This window comes from Oreochromis niloticus, linkage group LG12 (assembly GCF_001858045.2).
Source record: "Oreochromis niloticus isolate F11D_XX linkage group LG12, O_niloticus_UMD_NMBU, whole genome shotgun sequence".
Taxonomy (NCBI): Eukaryota; Metazoa; Chordata; class Actinopteri; order Cichliformes; family Cichlidae; genus Oreochromis; species Oreochromis niloticus.
This window is the reverse complement of record NC_031977.2, coordinates 9,337,098-9,358,530: the sequence shown is the minus strand read 5'-3', so window position 1 is coordinate 9,358,530 and position 21,433 is coordinate 9,337,098. Positions and strand designations below refer to the sequence as shown.

Sequence of the window (21,433 nt, the reverse complement as noted above, 5' to 3'; positions counted from 1 at the left end):
AAGTGTTACAGAGATGCGAGTCTGCCAAAACAAACAGTTTACATTACTTAGACATTGTATTTTCACCCCGCGCCCTAGCGCCGTAAAAGGACACCAGCGGACAACTGTGTCTGGCGGCGTGCCTGGTTTGGGGCTGAGGCCAGGGTCTGAGCTGTGTCGGGGAATATGCCTCGTGACAGATGCTCGGGAGACGCGGGCCATGGCAGAGGTCTACAGAGAGCAATTAACACAAACGAAGCAGCTATGTCATTAGCTGGTCTTTATTAACCTGAGTGATCAGTTCAGAGGCCATTAGTCTCCAGTGATTGGAGACTTCCCCGGTTGGCCTGGACCATTACGGGTGTGATACACTATTTGTGATGCACAATGTGGTGAGACCCTTGTTGTTTTGTCGGTATTGTTTTCCTGTTGGTAAAATAAGAAATAGTTGATAATTAGTGCTTGCTTCTGATATTGCAGAGTGAAGCAGTTCATGTCAACTTCATGTCATGTTAACTTTTCAATTGTGTCATGTGAGTAAACATTTTTAATAGACGCTTTAATTAATCAAACCCAAAGGTTAAAACAATTTGGCTCTAAAGCTATGGACCAAAGAAGGTCAAAGGTGAAGTCTCTCTGTTTGAAGACATAAATTGCTACATTCAGTAACTCTAACTGGCATCCTACTTTGCTGTTCCTCTGACTGCTATAAATGTCATAATAAACTGGAAAAAATTTAACAGGCAATCATAATAATAAAAAAATCTGCGCTCAGCAGTCACATCAGTTGATTCGATTCGGATTCGTTTTCACAACTATCTGAAGCACATGGTCTACTCAACTGTGGCTCGCCTGGTGGGAATCATAGCACAGAACATCCTGCTCTGTGACTCATCTGATAACACGGGCTGGCGGGAGGGGGGTTGGTGGCGGTACACCTTCCTTCTCTGACCTGCGTTGCATGCTGGGAAAGAGTGGCCCTGTGTGTTGTTCCTCTCTTTTGCACGGGCCCTGGGAGACTTCCCTGCTAATGTTCTCCTCCTGTTTTACAACAGTACTTCCTGGAACAGCCCCCCTACTAGTCATCAGATGCTACATTAAGGGAGCACTCTGAAGTCTTCCTCTACCACTAAGGGCCCCTGATAAATAACTTATGGAGGAGAGGATTCAAAACATCTCTCCTATTACTAGCCTCGATTCATTTTTTACAGTCCCTCGAGCCTCCCATCTGTCCTGCACTTCAAACGCATCTGAATGCTCAGAGATGCTTTGCCTATTCTATCCTAGGGGATCCCTGTGAAGGTAGAGAACGAGGAGAGAGGTGGTGGGGATATGTGTGTGTGTGTGTGTGTGTGTGGCGGTGTGCTGGGTGGAGAGAAAAAAAAGAAGTAATATGACAGAGCCAGGAGCTTTGAGAAGCACAATGTGCCGAAAGCATCTCTCCCATCACCTTCCTTTCTGACTATTCTCCGTGGAGGGGAAGAAAGAAAGCATTTGAGGGAGTGGGAAAGAAAGGAGGGGGGAGGGAAACATTTGCGGCTTAAGCGTCATGGTCCGGCTCGGAGCTGTCAAATTATGACACATCCAACAACTCAGCTTCTTCTCAATCGCAATTACAAATTAGTCCATTAGGCTGCCGGCTGCCTGTCCTTTCTCTTCTCTGCGCTGGGATGGGATTTATGCGAGTCAGTGTGTGTAGACCCGTAAGGGTGGGCAAAAGGGAGGAGAGCAGGAGGGAGGGGACCTTCCCTGGGTAGAAGATGGCAGTTTTCAAGTCACATAACGAGACAAACAAGCAAACCAACAGTTGTAATTTGATGTGATGTCGACAGTAATTGTCTTTGACGCCACGGATAGGCGTGAGGGTGGAATGGGGGCGCGGCAAGTTGGCCTTGAAGTGGTAGTTATGGAATATAAATGGGGACAGCTTGTTTTCAGAAGGTAGGAAAAGCGGTGTATATGTCAATTTCTGCGAGGGCATTAAAACGCCGCTTCAGTCAACCACCCTATCAGCTTAAATGGATTTTAAATTAGCAGTGAGAGCATGGATAACAACATATCTCAGCGGAAGAGAGCCCACTTTTCCCGAGTGAAAGACATAGATGTGACATGTATAGATTTTGAAGGAGTTAAGACGGCTTTTAGCGATCCCTTTTACTGATACCATTGGCTTTTCTCAGCTTGTGAATGAGGCCTATTCACATTTCAAGCAAATTCAATTTGAGCTCCAAATCAAAGACATGCATTAGGCCACTTTAGTGTAAGGTAATATTAACTGACCGAGAGATATTTGGAAGATGAGAATCAACATCACTAGTAATTACATACGAATATAACATGACTTTTCCACCCCGTAAATGATCAAGGTTCATCCCCACATGTGCATTTATGAAACCTCAGCATGACTTACCTGAAAAGGGTTTCATTACTGAACACGCTCAGGCCTTTTCCACTGAAACTAGTGATACAGATTACTAATCGTGCAATTTGAGCTTTATTGGAAGTCGATCCACACTAAATCCAACCATTTCTGCTTTTTTTTACCACAAGTCAAAGCCCAGATGAGCATTTCTGCCCCGAACAGCACCCTGTGTATTTAAGTATAGACATAACCACGGTGTCTCGAATTAATAAGGTCAGCCTCGTTTTATTACTAGGAGAGTAAAGCTAATGAAATCATACAGGAATTAAGTTGTTTAAGGGGTAAACTCTGGCTGTAGGGAGACGATAATGAGCACGTTATGTGGGAACCCCCTACCCCTGTCCTCCCACCTCCTCAGTCTACGTTAAGCTAGTAACATCCTGCTGGTTCACAAATAAAGGACACAAGCAAGTCTTTTAAAGGACAAATACTGTGTGGGGGATTTGGGGGAGCCAGGGTGAACTTAACAAGCAGGGATCTTACAGATTTAAAGGTACTGCTAAAAATTTATGGATGCATGTTTGGATGAGGGCCATGCTGAACAGCTTGGCCAGCTGAGCAACATCACAGCGGGATGCCTAATAAGCCTTGCACAATTTTTCACCCCATATTTTATCAATAAAAAAGCAGTTTAAACAGCCTCCCCTCGAACCGCAGCCGCTGCACTGCCTGCCATCTGGAGCCCTCTTTCATTTTATAATCCAACTGTCATTAAAATGCTTCTTGGCAGTTTACAGCTCGTTCCCCCTGTGCAGATGTGGAAGCGATCTTCAGACGGGGCTCACTGATCAAAGTGTTCACTGCTGTCAGGCAGAACACTTACCACCCTCAGGCTACCTTCCAGTCCTATCTGGACTTAATACCCCCACTATTATTTATTTATTTCCACACTTCTGTATTTATCAGGTGCACCACTCCGAGCAGAGCTAAGGTCAGCTCCAGAAGGTGGCTGTAGGTGGGATTGTGAGGATGCAGATTGTGCTATCACGGTGCTTTTAAGCAAGGCATGCGACCTCGCTGTTTTCTTTAACAAACTGAAACAATTACAGGGAAGCCCAGAAAATCTAAGTCAAAGCAAAGTTATCACCTTTGCTGGCAGCTTGGTGCAACTGAGTTGAAAAGGCTTTCAGATCCAGATCAAATCAACTTTTAGATAAAAAGCAGTAATATCTGTTCATTACTGAGGACATTAGCTTGTTATCAATCACACAGAGAAGTGCTCGGAACAGTAATTCTACTCGCCATTAGCAATAATAGTAGTTTGTCGAAAAATGCGCACATTAGGCTGAACGTCGTCAAAACGTGCACAGTATTGTGCGGATCAGTCCTGCTGACATGCGAGCACGATTTAATCACTCACAAGCTAAAACTATACACGCAGCACAACAATAATAAGCGTGAGCTTTATAACATAATACGGAGCGTTTCTGGCAGCAGACACAAAGGTGATGGCGGTGGGTCAACCCGTTGGCAGCGTCCCTGTATCATATCACTCTGCCACATTCACTGTGTGCACAAGCTTGACTTGTAGGCTGCCCGGCGACCCGCGGCCTCCTCACTGATGTGGCACGGCACACATGGCGTTAATACTCCAACCGGGTGTTGATTGAGCTCCCCTAAAGCCAGTGACGCATGTTGCCTTTGTTTGGCAGCCGTCCCGGTGTAAGAACTGGGGCCATATTCCGCCTGTCAGTGCCATGTGTTCGCTCTCCTCAGAGCACAGCGGCTGATGCCACTCAACCACCACCCCCCTACCTCCCACCCTCTGGCATCTCTGTGGGCACCCCAGGCCAAGCAGGTCTGCACTAATGAAGTCAAATTAATTTAATGGATGCCCATGCCGCCTGTGTCGGTGGTGCTTGGCAGGGAGACCGTTCAAATGCTGGTCTCTGTCTGTGGCTCCAAAACCTCATACATATCCAAGAGCTGGTATACCGCTTCTGTGTGTCAAGCTGAAACTGACAAGCATATCAGCTTCAGTTGTGCCAATGTGCCCTGCATGAAATTGGTCTTCAGTGCCCACAGAAACCATGGCAGGCAATGTTCCACAGTTAACTTCAGAGACAGTCCAGGTGTGTTCGCTAATTAAAGCTTGACAAAATGATACGAAGAGGGAAAAGGAACTGGCAAGCGAGCATGAGTGACAGCCATCATTAATGTCTGCTTTGCTCTCCCCCTCTGCTTCCAGATTCCTGCTAACTTTTAGGAAAGACATTCCTTCAATCTTTGAAGCCCTGTACCTCGTCCTCTGACTGGTGCACATCACAGACTGCTTTTGTGCATAGGGGACTGCCATGGCTGGGGTTTCTGGTTTAATTGAAGACAGCAGGCCCCTGTTTAGGCCTCTACTCTATGGGGCTCTCAGTTTTCCACATCACATACACATTCGCCCACGGAAAGTTCCCTCCAGAGTGACACGTGGACCTGTGGCGCTTCAGGTCTGGCAGTCACCAGGCCATCCACAGGCATCTGAGTGTTTAGATTTACTCGGAGATGTTCGAGTGGTTGGCAAAAGAACGATGGTATATGTTTCTCTCAGCTGGTGGGAAAGCTGCTCACTGCTCACTTTCTTTATTATCCGTCATCACCATTATGAGGGCTGAAACTGATCCTTCCCATACAGGTTGTGAAACCTGGCCTCAGTATGTAATTGAAGATTAAATAAAGAGCCTCAAGAAATAACTATAGCTTGGGACTTTTTTAATACGTGTTGATATTTCTTATAACATTTCTATAAAAAAAGTGTGGCACACAACATTGCTGACTGGCTACTTTTTAAAAGGAACAGGAGCTCTTATTTTCCTGCAGCCACAGTCAACCTAAACTACATTTACTCATATTCCAGGGCAAAGACGAGACAAGGCTTCTTCAGGGAAACATTACCCAGAATGGTACTGATTCCTAATAACAACAGGGAATTCTATATTTATCCCTGAATGCATATGTCATTTGTTGTGAAGGAAAAGCGAGTCCTCTTGCATTAAGCGGCCTCGTGCAGACAAGCCAAGGCTGAGACGGAGTCTTGGTGCGCCAGCATAAACGCACACAAAGTCTGTCTTCCATTTCCAGCCAGAAGAAATGTGTAAGTAATTACAGTCCAACCATGTTTATTGAATAAAAACCCACTTTGGCATTATGTTTATGCACGATCAGAAACGCTCAAATCCTACATCCACATACACAAAAACATTTGTGTCTTACTCGCTTCCCACAGAACATCTGTATCCAATGTGGAGTCAATTTTACTTTTATTACTCATGTGGAAAAATGTATATAGTGCTTGGATTGTTATTCAAACAGAGGCCACTTGAAAAACAAAGATTTCTGTGCCATGTGGGTTTGGAGCAGAGTGGACACACACTTAGCACAGGGTTAGAGAGTTTAGCCGCATGCTAAAGGTTTTGTCACACAAATGCACTGAGATTACTTCACGTCTGATTAAGTGGCTGTTGTAAAAGTGCATCATTAGAAGCATATGACCTATAAATAAACCTCAACATGACTTAATTTTAATTATTTTCAAAATGTGGGTGAAGCTTCCAATCCAAGCTGAAATCTTCTTTAACTTACAAATGCAGCTATTAATTAAAAAGAATTCAAAATGTATACTACTAAAAATATTCTCTACAAACATGGATATCACAAATAATGCAGCGCACGTAGAGCATTATTTCCAACAGATCCAAATACTTTGATGCAGTACCAGTTAGATGCATTGTGACATCACAGCTGGTGTAAAATCTCACAACTTGTCTCGTTTGATATGGCGTGCCATGCTTTCTCTATTACCGTATCATTGAACTGACGAGATCTCTAGCAGAAAATTGTTCAATCGAGCGTTTCACCTGGCCGTTGCTGAAAACTCTTCTATTACAGAATCGGAGCTCTCAGGTGAGAAAAACAGTGTTTGAAGAAAACCGCCTCTAAAAATGGATCTAGTCCGGGTGGAAGAAAAACACATAGCAAAACCTGGTGTTCATCGAGGCAACAATAATTCCCCCAATAACAATGATCACAAGCTGTTGAACATGGCTGAGTGGTGACGGGATTTTTTTCTTTTTTCAAAGAGCTAGCAGAGCACTGCTGTTCCAAAGACAGAGGGTAGGGTGTGTGCTATGATTTTAACAGAACAAAGGAACAACTATGTTCTATTAACACTCTCTGCCAACACAAACAGCCTCGCTGAAAGACGGCAGTAAGTGAAAGAAGATTACAGTCTGGATGCCATGTTATGTTTTCATACCTCCCTTGCTCTGAGTGGCTGACGGGGTTTTGGTTGCCACAGCCCTTCTATTTTCATCTGCGATGCCAACATCTGTGCTAACCTTTAAGTAAGAATCTGGACCAGGATATTGGATGCCACATCGGTGACGCCATGGCCATGTTGACTGTCCCTGCATTGCTGTATGACATGCATTGCTAGTGACAAGCTGTCTTTGCTGATGTCAGTTGGCCGTGTCTGCTGGCTGGCCCTGCAGAAACTCCAAGTCTTTCTCTGTCATCACGCCTCTTCTTCCCAACATGCACTGGGGCTGGTTTTCACTGCCGAGCGTGCCCTTAGTATTACTTGCTTCTAAGCTGCACAAATACACACGCATCATATGTTGCTAAGACTAAATGTGTCCTCCTTCACTTCAGAGGCAAATCAAAGTGTGCTCCCTGATAACTGCATACTTGTGCACTAAATGTACAACAGATGCATTGCTTGAAAACCACTCAAAAAAGAAAAAGCCTGCAGAGCACATATGAGCTGGAGCTGACCATAAATGAGAGCATGTTGCAAACAGCCCAATATAAATCAAAGAGATAAGTGCTTCCAGGTTCATTGTAACAGCTAGATGTAATAAACATCACGAGGACAACTAATGAAGAATATATTTATTTCTGGCCAGTGTACAAAGCTAAAAGTCAGAATTATTTTCCTCTAAGAAGCTGATTATAGCATAAACTTAATCTTAACCTTAATCCTTAAACTCACAGGAAGCTTTACATCCAAACAATACTGAAATTAGGGGGAATGGTTAATCTTCTGATTTGAATGTTCCTCCACATTTTCCACCCTTTTCTGCTTTCTGCCAGAAAGCGAAAACAATCCTGAAAGGAGGAACTAACTGACTAAGAGGAAGAAATGAAGGACGAGAAGGGAGGAAGGAGAGAGAAAGACAAAAGCAAGAAGAGAAAAAAATGACATCTCCATATTAAGGCCTGTGTTGCCGGTGTCAGTTCTAATTTCACAGTGCCTGTGGGGAGCTGAATGCAACCAGTCAGCTCTGGTCTCATCTCGTTCTTCCTCCATTTTAAATCAGGGACGATGATTCCCAAGCTGGGGGGAAAGGAATATTACTGGCAAATTGGTTTTAGACTAAAGACGGTGGCGAGGCATTCTGCTTTCTCAGCTCTTTCCCAGGTGCACTTAATCTAATTTCATTAAAGAGATGAGGACGGATGATCACTTGTGTCGAAACATTAAGCCGGTCCATATTTTCCATCCATAAAAAAACGTTAAGGTTGTCAGCAGCCCGGTGCATTCCCTGTTTGTTACTGAATATGATGACTCTTGGAGACCAATCTAGAGCTTGCAAGGCATTGGGGGTTGGGTGGGGAGGCTATATCTACATGCATATATATTACTATTGGCTTCTTTCCTTTTTCAGATGGTGACAGAGGGAAAGATGTAAAGAATGAACACTGGCGAAGGCAAGTAGGAAGTAGCCACTGAATGAAAAAGATCAGGAACAAGAAGAGAATAATGTTAAAACAATAAGAGAGGTGAAGGCAGTGGTGCTGTTAACACATATGGTTTGATCCCCATCCAATCCTTCGTTAATGTTGTGCGAGCACTGCCAGCTTTACAAGACGTAACCTCCAACGCTTCAGTTAGGAGGATACCACCAGCCGACGAGCCATTACTGAGAAGTCGTTTAGACGTGGTGATACGGCGTTCATTCTGCAAACTGCAGGAATATATGGAAGTAGAGGGGGAATTAATGTGTCAGTCAGAGCCCATGTGCTGCCCTGGTAGAAGAGTACACCAGAGCCATAAAAGAACTCATTGACAGGATGTGGTAATGGTCCTCGGAGACTCCCCCGGAGACAGATTCACTTTCTGCTGAATGACTGCTCGGCAAAGAGGACCAAATAGAATTAGCTGACCGGGGTGTCCTCCGCTGTGTGGTAGTGTGGCCATTGAGGCTGCTGCATTAATGTTTCGCATTCAGGCAGCCGGCCACTGTAATATTTGCACAGGAGAAAGAATACCAGGGAAATTGGAGGAGCTAGGGAAGATGGCAAAGTGAGGCCTAATGGAGATAGGATGACACTCCAGGAGAGTGCATGAACAAACTGAGAAGGGATAAAATACCACTCTATTTCTTTCTCTGGCTCTCCAGTGAAAGAAAATGATGTCCTGACTTGAAGTACCTCAGATGTGTCAGAGACTGGCCGGTTTGGAAAGTTCAATCATTGCAGAAGGAATACAGAAGAATGGAAGCAGAAATCTGTAATACTAAAAGACGGTTTAAGTTAATTAGTAAATTGCTTAATATCACTGTCAAGTGATAAATGAGCAAAAAGAAACAAGAAATCCATGAAGTGGTTCGGAGCCAGAAAGATATTACTGCTGGTGATATGAGGATTTTGATGAGTTGTTGGGGAAAAGAGTGTAAAAAAATGTGCTTGTTTACATTTTAAGTACATGTTGTTTCCTGGAGGTTTCTTCCTGTTAAAAGGGAGTTTTTCCTTCCCACTGTCACCAAGTGCTGACTGCTGGGGTTCTGTCTATTATTGTAGGGTCTTTAGAGCCTTGAGATGGCTGTTGTTTCGATTTGGTGTTATAAAAATAAAATTGATTTGAAACTCTTTATACAATTTCACCCAACATTGACCTTGTGACTGCACACTAATTTTCCCATTCTACAAGCACAACCAATCACTCAGCCCACTTTCTGTAGAGCTACGATGTGTTCTGGGGCATATGAGAGCATTTTACTAGCTCAAAGTATTTAGATCCAGACTTAACAGTGAATGATGTTCCCATGTGTGCAGCACAGTCTCACGTGAATACATTTAGTGTCTGTGTTGCTATGCTGTTTCTTATTTAAGCTGTGGTTACTTTCTTTGCAAGCTTCAAATTTAGCATAGCTTTGTGCAAACACATTAACCGTTGCTTTAATGACAGTAAACACAGTGAAAAGACTGTTCTACTTAAGAATTCCTAATTATGTGGGTTGTTTTATGCCTCCGGGGTGCAGACATAAGACAAGCCAATATCAAGGGTATATGTTAAAAAATTACACTGAATACTTCTCATTGTCAAACATGACATAATACTGGACATCAGATGACAGGCCTCTCAACAAACACTGGTAACAATGTGAACACTATACCAAGATTCTGATTCCCCGTTTCATCAAGGCAGGCCCATCTATATGAAGCTATCTCTTAGGGCACCCTCGCACTTAACTAGAAGCGACTGGGCAATTGCTAAAGATTTCAAATCTGACATGCTCTGGAAACACACCATCGGGTGCTATATCAAAGCATTGCTTTGATGCAAGCGAGTTTCACAAGGTGCAGCAATCTAAACTGACTTTGCTGTAGCAACTCGTCAGTGTTATTTAAATACAGTGTAACTGATTGCACCCTGGGGGCACACCTGGAAGCAATATTCTAATTAAGTTAATCTGTGAAATCCCGACAATGTGGGTGTTCAGGTGGCTGGTAATCTGATGTGAAAGGAGCCTTTGTTTTCACTGGAAAGATTCGGGAGGAGCTGGCACCTGTTTTAGCAAAACGTTGCAGAAAATTATCACTGTCGAGTTATCCTGAGTGCAGGCAATTACAAATGACAGTGTTTGTCTTTCTCCTCATGGAACCCAATTTTTACACCGTCATATTTTTTTCCTGCTTTTGGTGATGGCCTGTCAAATTATTTTTTCCCCATTCTTCTCCCTTCCTCTGCAATTTGATATGGATGATTCGCAACTCTCATCACCTTGATTATGGTAATACGTGTTTCTGAGGGAATAAAAAGGGCAGGGCTGCTATAGCCTTTATCCAGATGTTCTTTTCTTCTTGCACGCTTGGAAAACACGTCAACACCAACAGAGACTTTTCAAAGAATCCACAACAGTGAAAGAGCGAAACGTAGTTTTGGAATTATGCCGTTGCTCTGTTACATTTCCTGTTGGCTTTAGGAGAAATCTTTTGTTTACAGTCAATACCTCTGCTTGTGGGAATGGAACTTTACCACTATTGGAAGAACAGAACACTTTAACGCCTATTTTTGGGGCCCCCATTTTTACTTATCTAATAAAAATTGTTATTATTATTATTTTTTAGTTTCATTTTTCAACAAGGTAGTTAGATGATCATTTTTTGAGTATAGTCCTGTGTGACTAGCCAGTCCACAATTAACTGTGGACTGGCAGTGTATGCATACATTGTAGGGTCTTGTGTTCCAGTGCTGCATTCCTACCATATGTTGCTTGCTGATGTCAAGATAATATTAGCTGGCAGCAAAAAAACAGAAAAGAAAAGCCAAGTTTTGGATTACTGCAAACAAAAGTGAATGCAGAGACCTATAAACAAGCAGCAACTGAAGGTGGCTGCAGTAAAGGCCTGGCAGAGGCTCTCCAGAGAGGAAAATGAATCATTTGGTGATATTAGCGGGTCGTAGACTTCAGGTATTCATTGACTCCAAAGTGTTTTCATCCAAGTATTAAAAACTATCTTTATGTTTAAAATGTTGTTTTATTACTTTTATAAAGCTCTTGTTATGTGTAAAAATGCACATTAGTTTAATCTGAACTTTACAATTAGTTTTATTCTACTTGAAAACAACAAGCGTGTGAATATTGCTCCCTATCACTACCACTAAGATGAGTCAACTTCAGTGTGTGAACAAGATGAATAATAACACTGACTACTCTTTCACTGTACATATGGGCAAGTCAGTATTGCTTTAATATAGACTTGACAAAACATGAAACTATGCACTTGTACTTAAAAAACTTAGAACTGAGAATGGAAACTAAGAATTGAGACAGACAAAAACAAGATAGGGACCACACTGAAGCCTAGATAGTTTGACTAATAGTAACTTTCACAAGTTGTTTTCACTTGCAGTATTACTTTGCTGCTTATGGTTTAGGATTCACATTGATTGTTCAGGAAGATGTCTTTTTGCACTTACATCTACAGAAATATGCACTGACTATGTTTCTCACAGTGAGAGCGCACTGTGAGAAACATAGTGCGCTAAAAGTGGCATTACTATTTTTTCCAGAGATTTCTCTAGCTAAAACACTTCCTGATGACACACTAATGAAAAATAGTCTGAGAAGAAGGTGAAGCTACAATCTGGCTCTTGGACTGTGAAATAATTGGCACGAAATTCAACAATCAGACTTGGCAGCAGTGTCTAACAGTCTCCCATGTCTTGAATGGCGTCCCAGTCCACAGACAGGCTGACACATAACCAACAACACAGAAACACAGCTGAGTTTCTGCAAAACTGTCAAAGCGCTTCTTGATTTCTCTCCTCCCCATCTTTATGTTTAGTTCGTACCAAACTTTTTTTTTTTTTTACTGAAAATTAAAACGAGAGGACAAGAGGAAACAAAAACCCTCAGAAGGAAACACTCTGAGAGCTTCCCATCTACTTTACTTCCCTCTCTCCTCCACCCACAGTGTTGCCAGGGAGCCGTATGGAGACTGACAGGCCCGCTACATCTCTCTGTCGTGTCAACTAGCTCGTGCCCTCGGTTCCTTCTCGCTTCAATGAAGAGATAAAAGCCTATTGACTTGCCAGGCTACAGTTAATGCAAATTGGGCTTGCTATCAATGTATTATTTATAGGGAGAGCTGCAGACATTTCCACAGAACTGGGAGCTAAGCTTACAGGAGATTAGGCATGCTATCTCATTCATTTACCAGGGAGTAATTGCTAAACTGTGGAGGAATTAGGATGCGTAAGGTTCCCCAAAGGCGTTTCATCTTGTAACCAGGTGCCTGCCATCAGCCAACCACCTCTGAGATGATTACAAACACTCAGAGGTGAAACTGATAGACTACATCTGTCAAACTGTCAACTGCTAACCTGATGACAACGCTGCAAAAATTATATGCAATTTTTTAAATATTCCTAGGTTTTGTGTTTCAGACTTTGAAGAAAATGAAAGTGTTACTAGTTAGCAGCACAACTAAAGCATATTTTAAATGAAATTGTTGAACAAACTTGTTAAACATCCTGGTTGTAACTTGTAAATCTGTCATTCGTTATGCTGGAAATAAAACACAAGCGTGACAAACTCAGGCTGCTGTCGAGTATCTTAGAAGAGCAAGCAGATAAAGGTGTTATGTGCGATGTGAATAGATTAAATGCAGATTTTACTGCATGTAGCACACACTACGATCTAAGCTAGGAGGCATATGTATGAAATATTTGTGCATAAAGCGTTCCAAAAATAATAGGTGCCGCGTCTTTTCATGAAAAACAGAAAACCAACATTGAAAATCAGTCTCTTGATGTGCAACATTTTTCTTGTCACTTTTATGCTCCGTACGATTCAAATGATCAACAGTGTTGGGACCAGGCACAGTTGCTTTTTACCCCCTTATCTTTTTTTCACTAACAATACACTACGACTATCTCCCCTTTCTCAGTTGAGAGCTCAAATTTGTTATTCACAACTCTCCGATTCTTCATGCGCTGGGTGAATAAACACAGGAAAAGCAGTCTTACCTTGTCGTCAATGTCACTCTCGCTGTCACACTGTAACAGAAAAGAGACAGACACAGGAAATATAAGGAATTATTCATTTGGCTCCCCACCCCAGTAGCATAATCAGTGCAGATGTTATTTTTGTGTGCAACCTCTCATTCACTGTCAGCTTTCAGTGCAAACGGCAGAGGATGAAGAGGGAAAGGAGAGTGCGGTAGTCTGAAAGAGTTTTTTTTCAAGTTTCAAAAGGAGCGCAGTGGCACAAAACGCCTTTCTGGTGTTTCTGTCGCAAATTCACTGCTTTAAATTTGCAAAGGATGAAAATACTGTGCACGGGGTTCTATTATAAAGAGTCTGTTTAGTGACTTGGCATTCAGCTGCAGCTTGTCATTTAGCCTTTTAAGTGTGCTTTAAAATTGGACGATAGCATCTCAAGGACACAGAGAGCTTAGGTTCTTTGAATTCTCCAGCACAGTGCCTATTAAGTGTGGTATTTCAAATCCGTGGTGTGACAAACCAGTCTTTAATTTGTATGTCAGTCTTCTACAGGGATAAAGGAACTGAATAACAAGAGAGGTTGTATTCTGAAATGTACCTTGTTCTAGCACAGCTAAAGGCCAAATCACCTTCCATTCAGTCAAGAAGTGAAATGGTTTGTCTTCAGCACTTCAAATTTCACAAGTATTTCACCAATGAAATATGCAGTGATTGGGCTCAAATATATCAAAAAGAATATCAAAGAAAAAGATTTTGAAAAAGTCAGACCTTGCCACTTTTCACAAACAGATGACAAGAATGCTGCAAATACCAAGAGCCCCGGCCTTTTATTCCTGGTATGTTCACAGACACAAAACTCTTTTTGGCACATAATAAAAACACGATTAAACACGTACAAATACGGGAAATTATTTTCACCTTTAATCGGAAAAAATGTGTTAAGTTAAGGTAAAGTCAATAACCCTGTCTAACAGCATTTGTTTGATTTTCATTGCAACATTCCTGAACTTGTATGCACCTTACGAGCTCTTGCGTCCATTTCTAACATTCGCTTGTCACTAACGGCTCCTGGCTGGTTACACCGCAAAGATAGAGAGAAGCTGTGGAAACTGGAGTGGCTGAGCTGCAACGCCAGGCCCACTGGACCTCACAGCAGGATGCATGAGGAACAGAGCAATTCAACCAAAGAGCCACATGGAGAAAGGAAGACGGTCTCCGATGAAAAAAACCTGCCTTCAATCTGTCAATTAAGTCCCTGTGGCAACATATTTAAGTGGGCCCTCTCTATTTTGTTTGACTCCCTTTCAAAGGGGGGCACAATGAGGAGGGAGCTGTGTCAATGGAGGCACAGTGTCCTTTTGTCGTGAGCGTGGTGGGTCCAAATGTATAATTAAGTAACGAGAGTAATCAGAACAAGCGCTCAGTGGCCAAGATCTCTCAGGAGAGGAGAATGGGGGGATGTGTGTGAGTGTGTGTTGCTTCAAGGGTGAGTCCATGCCCAATAGCTTATCCTACTAGGCAATGCCAAAGGTTGGTAGGAGTCCTTGGCTGCAGAGTCATCACTAACAACTCTGTAAGATGTGTGTGTTTACTTATACGAGACATGCAGGAGGAAAATACACTTGTTGGAGGGCATAAAACAAGTATATCCTCTGAATAACACAGTGTAGTCATGAACTGTCAAACCCACTGCTTAAATAGTACACACAACGACACCACAAGGAAAACAGTCTTTTCAATAGCATTTCAGTGGGATTCATATCTATATTTCTTCTTTTTGAGCAGTTTACTGGTGGATTTGCTCATGTGCTCAGGCTGATCCTGGTGATAAGGTCCAATTGTAGCTCAACTAAACTTTCAAGCTTTGCTCTTTGATAAGATGCAAAATTCATAGTTAAATCAATGACTGCAGAGATCTGCAATTTCCACTGCCATGTGCAACAGCTTGTAAGAGGTTCGTCTCCTGAAAAGGGCATTTCTGCTAGGGATATACAACTTAACCTATATCTTGATCACATTATTACAGATTTCAGGTCTGGCCTTTGCATATACGTTCAACAACTATAAAGGATATTTCTGCTTCATGTGCCATTAACATTTATATATAACATAATACCTTTCTCAATGTAGATGCCTGGATTTACCTAAATTTGATCACATCTGTGTAAATGCAAAGTCTGAATAAATCATGAGTCTGAAATCTTCACCAACTGTAAATTATTCTGCTAGCGCTAGAAAAATCTGCTTTATATAACTCAGAGATCAGGTTAAATCCAACAGAGGTCTTTAGAGATCTGTCAGTACGAAACCACACACTTCAGAAGCAGAGAACACCAGACCTTAACACTTTAGGATTAACCTAAAAGTACCCCCCCACGACCACACACACACACACACACACACACACACACACACACACACACACACACACACACACAGTACTTAAAAAATGAAAATATTGGACACATTTTTATACAAAATATCTTCTTTTCTCTTCTTTGAACTAGTGCTTGTCAAAAGACAATCATTACAAAGTGCCGGGCATTAAGAAGAGAAAGTGGAAAAGGATTCTTGTCAATCAGTTTCCATTCAGGCTGTGAATTCCAGACAAATTAATTGCAATCCATTTCTATACTGCTAGTTAGGAGCACATCACAACCTGTTATCATCACCCATTTGTTCCCTCAGTATTCTGGTATTTTATCACGAAGAAATCACATTCAAAACAATGCTTCTCTCCATCTTCATCTAACTATGAATTGCGAAAAAAGAAAAGAAAATTGATCCACTCTCTAACATTACCCCTTCCCTGCAGAAAATGGAGTAAATGTATTCTTAGCATGCAGCTGAACGGATGACTTCCATCTCACAGCAGTTGTGAGCTCCATTCTATTACTGAGGACGAGTTTAAACCGTAGGTGATGGAGATGAACAACTGGCATGGTCTATTCCCTGGGTGCATGCTTGGCCTTGTTGTTGCAGCAGTAGCCATGACACTAGATATGAGGCCTCACAAGGCTGGAGCTGGCGAGGAGGAAAAATAATATCAAAAGAGCACAGCATGGTGCTTATCCTTTTACAAGTAGCATGCACTGTAGCAGAGCGAAAAGAGGAATAGTAGCTAGGGCTCAGACAGAGACAGAGAGAGGCACAGCACAGCAGGGGAGAGAGAGGTAGGTGGAAAGAGGGGAACAAAACAACAGTACGAACAGGCGGGGGGGATGCTATAGAGATGAAGGGATAGGCAGTGTTACAGCAGTTTTTGTCAGGCCCATATGTGATTGCCCTGTTGGGCTATAACACTTGGTCCATTCAAAGAAAGAAACACCATAAAAGTCCAAGACTGGCTCGTGTTTGTGCACGCATTGTTGTTGGTGAGAGCAGCGCTACGTCGTTTAGCACCCTACGCTTCTTTTGACTGTCTGCACGAGGGAAACAATTTTCAGCAAGAAGGTACAAGAAAGCCAAATGATGAAAATGCAAAACCACAACCCCAAACAGAAGCCTCCCTAAACAGCATGTCTGGTGGTCAGAGGGGACATTGTTAAAATCGAAAAGATACGCTGCTCACTAAGCTGCCTGACAGGAGCCAAGCCCCTGGTGGGTTTCGTCTCTTGCAGTACCCCCCCGCCCCCACCTCAAAAAAAAAAAAAAAGGAAGAAAAACGAAAAAAAAAAAAAAAAGGCTAGTTCTTCAGAGGCATGGAGCAAGCAGCAACATCTGCACCTGGCAACCGCCAGCTACGAAGGGCAACGGGGGACCAGAATCACTGGATGGCTCATCCACAAACCCTCCCTCACAGCTTTCCACCTCCTCTCCAACCCCTCCTCCCCTCAGCCAGCACATCAGACGAACGCGTTTGACATTTACACAGCTTTCAACACTTCAGAGACAGGAGATTTATTCCGCCAGCGGCCCTGGCTGGAGCCAGGCCTCGACCTGGGCTAGCCCCCATGACGACCCTGTAGCTCAGCCCTGAAATGAGGCAGGGCTGAGAAAGAGAGTAGCATGAGGGAGGGGGAAAAAAACAGAAAGAGAGGGATGGATGTCTCGATTCTCCTGGACATTTCTCTGGCAGATTCTGATAGACGTGCAAGGGGAAGACAATAAGCGTTGCGCATCCCGGAGCACATTAAAACGACTGGCCAAATTAATCACACAGTTCCACTTGTCACACTCGGAGGACAGTCTGCCATGAATTCTGCCTCAGAGATAGAAAGAGGAACAGAAGAGGAACTTGCCCAGCAACGCAAATGCTGGCATGGCGTCAACAACTGTCTTCCTGAATACTGATCACAAGCCTGTGCTTGCTGCAAGAAATGTTGAAAAAAAAGAGAGAGAGCGAGAGAGAGCTGCTGGCATTAAAGTGCCACTGTCAGTTCCTTCTCAAAATAAATAAAGCAATAAATAAAATGAATAAAAGCAGAAGAGGAGAGCATAAAAGCGTCAGTGCTTTGATAATACAATTCGTGATAAAAGCTTGATTGGCTGTAATTTTTCAAAGTCACTGTAAGGTGTGTTTCTGCTAAATTATAGTCATATCTAATAACTGTAGATGCAATAGCAAGAAAAGGAACCGGCTTAAAGCAAAATTAACTCCGGATAAGCAACCAGTTGTGTTCCATTCAGGCCCAAAACAACACTAACACTTAACTGACGGGGAGACGGCCGCTGCATCCCGACAGCAGCGAGAGAGCATCTGCTTTTCTTGATCTTTTATCCAAATGTATAAAGTTAAAGTGTCCGCAATGCAAAAGTCTACTCATCGTCATAGTGATGGAAGAAATGGCTTCAATTTATAAGACATTTCTCCAGGCACATATACTGAGATACCCCTGATTCTAAAAGAAGACCTCTAACAAACCCGGATCTCCTGGAGCGAGAGCACACAGAGGAGGTAATGGTCCATTTAGATGGTCGCAGACGGAAGCAGTGTCGAATACTGGTGGAACAACACCAATTTTCTCCTGCCATTTCCCTCCTGCAGATACTGGGATGAGGTGTGGGAGCGCAGGCGTCATGACCATTCTGATGGGGTCTGGATGCAAAGCCTCAAGTCCACTGGGGGACCCCCTGCTTGGGCTGAAACATCAGCAGGAGATCTGAAAGTCTCACTGGCCCTGTGGCAAAGCTTTACTTCAACTCATCTTTCATAATTTATCAGCAGGACATTTCGGTTGCATGTTCTTATGTGCTAACCTTTTGTCATGACTCAGCGGAGAGTTTGATTGCGTTCATGATAATATCTGCCTGGAAGAGCTGGACAATGCCATCCTCCATAATGCTTATCAAAACAAATCAGGGTTAGAGACTGAATCCAAGGTGAGCCGGAGCCTGATGGAGCTCTAGTGTGGGAAAGATCAGCAGTCAGGCAAAGCACTTGGCGACAAATGTGGGCAAAGAGTGGGCTGAAGATGGAAGGATGCAGATGCAATCTTTAATTAAACAACCAATTGTCCTGTTACTGGAAAAGCTTAATGAAAGGGAACTGGCGATTCCAGGCCAGGCGCTTGGCCTGTGCTCCGGACGATGAGAACTATGGCTCATGGAAGAGTGATGAAGCACCAGGATGAAGCAAAGCATAACACTATAGAATGTTTATATATAGAGAGGTAGACCAAATGAAAGCGTTATAAATGGCCATTGTGGTGGCGTCTGGTTACATATATATGTAATCATGCTAGTGTGTTCAAAAGTGACCTTTAAATAGTAAAAAAATCAATTACTCATTTCAAATCTTTGGATGATTCAGATAAATCTAATAATTTTGTATCTATGAATCTGGTGTATTAATGCTATTCATAGCAAAAACACACCACTGCATTTAACTTTCACAACCAGCGAGAGGGAAAAAATCAAGCAATTTCTCTTGACCCTAATAGCTGTATCTGAAAGCACCACCTAGCAAAGTGATTTGATCACAGGATCAAATCTATACAGCCTTTTGACCCCTGACCTCCTCAGCAGGCAGCATGGGAAGTCAGCTGATTACCCAGGGTCAGCCTTAGAGCTCTGGATTAGGAAAGTATTGATCTCAGTGAAGATGTAGGGTCCACGGGGAATAAGATTGAGAGAAAAAGCTCTACCGGGCAGAAATGATATCGACCAGCAGACCTAGACAGGCTCTCACGCAAAACCATATTTGAGCTTGGGACATTGGAATTGGCTGTGCAAACACGAGAGGACTTCAGCAAAACCTCCTTTCTGAGGGCCATTGAGAGAGGACAGAGAGAGAGTGATAGTGAAGGAGGATTGAAGAAGACAGGGTCGGAGAAAATGCTCTTTGCATTAGCCAGACACACCGTGGTCTCTGCTTTAGAACTGACACACTCAAGTAAAGAGCCAGTAGAGGCCATGTAAATCAAGCCGAGGTGAGGACAGATATAGTTCTTGCCCGGGACCACACTAAGCAGACTTTAACATTACCCAGAGTCCACGTAAACAGCACTGAGACCTGGACGCTCTCTGTTTCAATTCTATGAAAGGTATTTGGTGAGGTCAAGCAAGTCGAGCAAGAAGGAGATGGGGGGGTGGACAGATTGACGATGATAACCCGCCTCCTTTCACTAAATTAGAGGACTGCCTTGCTCTCTCCAAGACGAAATCCCTCAACCGCTGCTTTCAGGATAACCCTGAGGGAGGGACAGAGCTGGCTGGGCTGCTGGTGTGATCCTTGGAGTAGTTTGGCAAGGGGAAAACAGACAGTAATGGCAGATGTATGAGAGAACAGGGAGCATTTATTCAGCTCAGAGAGAAAAAGGAAACTGCCAGAAATCTGATGGGACAGGGAATACACAACTGTGTTATGAATACAGCTGAAGAAGAAAAATGGGCATACAGGTAAGGGAGAATGAGAGAGAAAAATAAAACACTGATTTATGTTTTTTTTATTTTTTCTATTTATTTCTTTATTTTTTTGTCTTTCATGGGGCCCCTGCAGCTCCTTCTCCTCTCTGCTGACTGCAGCTAGTGCTATCTTGCCTTCAGAAATTAGCGTGCACAGACACAGACACACACACGCGCAACGCTCGGTACCTCCCAGAGTTTTGACATGGCCCTGGGCCTGTTGCTGCTGAGCTGCAGCGGCAGACACTGGGCATTGGAAATTTAAGTCGGGGCGTAGGAGAAATTAGGCGAGGAGGCAAGGAAATGGGATGTTGACTTGAACTGGCCCTGGGGGCAGCTGAGAGTCTCCCTGTGCAGCTCCGTTGGCTGCCTGACAGTTTGATGGAGCGAGTGGAGGCTTCCCTGCGGCCCGAGCCGCCGTCTCTAACACTGATATAGCTCAGTGAGGAACAGATTGAGCCTCCAGGCATTGCTCTGTACTGCTACTCCCCTTCTCTCTGACTCTTTCTCACTCTGTACTACTGCTACTAACTCTCTCTCCTTTGCTAATCCTGTCAAGCCAACAGAGACATGTGCACACAATATATGTGCATATACATATGAGCTACTGTGGATGTTCGCATGAAATAAAATACTACATGCATGCAAATACTAATATGTATGCGGACTTTGATACACAGACATAACAGCAATCCCCACCGAGAACTTGGCTCTCACTCTCTCCTTCTCCCTACGACAGTAATGTGATGAGCACTACAGATGCTGTTTACTGAGCTCTGGCCGACACACAGGGGGAAGGAGGAGGAGAGGGAGGGTGGGATGGAGGAAGAGGCAGAAGGAGGTAGAGTCAGGGGGCTGGCAGGCCACAGCCATAATGAAAAGAATCTGGCGGCAGCCCACTGTGTGCTGGTCATGAGAAGCATGTGCCGCCGGGGGGCTCTACTGCTAATTTCAGGGGGCAGCCAAGCGTTTCACGCTAGACTTGTCATCGGGCCAGAGGGGGCATTCATACTGGGTGACAGCAAATGCAAGAGGGCGGGTAAAGGGCTTGGGGGGGGGAGCAAAGAGCGAGGGCGAAAACTTCAGCTCCCTTACCTCCCGTCCCCCCTCTGCAATGATCAAACGTTATTATAGGCAGGGTACAGAATTACAAATGAGTGTCCTGTGGCAATAGCTGGAACTAGATTCAACTACTTTCTTTGCTCTGCTCTCTCCTCAGGTAGCCACGAGGGGCACACTTCATCCTCCAACCCCTGCTGTCCAGACAGGACCTGATACCAGTGCTTGCATCTTCCTCGTTAACCTCACAATAATAATGTGTTACAAAGTCTCCCACTTGCAGACAGATGTACTGTGTGTGCATTCCCCTTGGGCTTTTGCAGCATGGATAAAATCTGATAATCCAGCCAATTAAAACAGTGTTATTTTTCCACAGTGCCTACTATATTCTGATACACCCACAGACA

General features: G+C 43.5%; 1 protein-coding gene across 1 annotated transcript in view; it reads right to left on the bottom strand.

Moving 5' to 3' along the window:
- The window catches only part of fbrsl1 (fibrosin-like 1), a 276,488-nt gene that overhangs the window by 73,614 nt on the left and 181,441 nt on the right, over positions 1-21,433 (bottom strand). Inside the window, 1 exon segment of the mRNA XM_025897124.1 lies at positions 13,146-13,175. Within this exon segment, the coding sequence (XP_025752909.1) occupies positions 13,146-13,175 (30 nt within the window).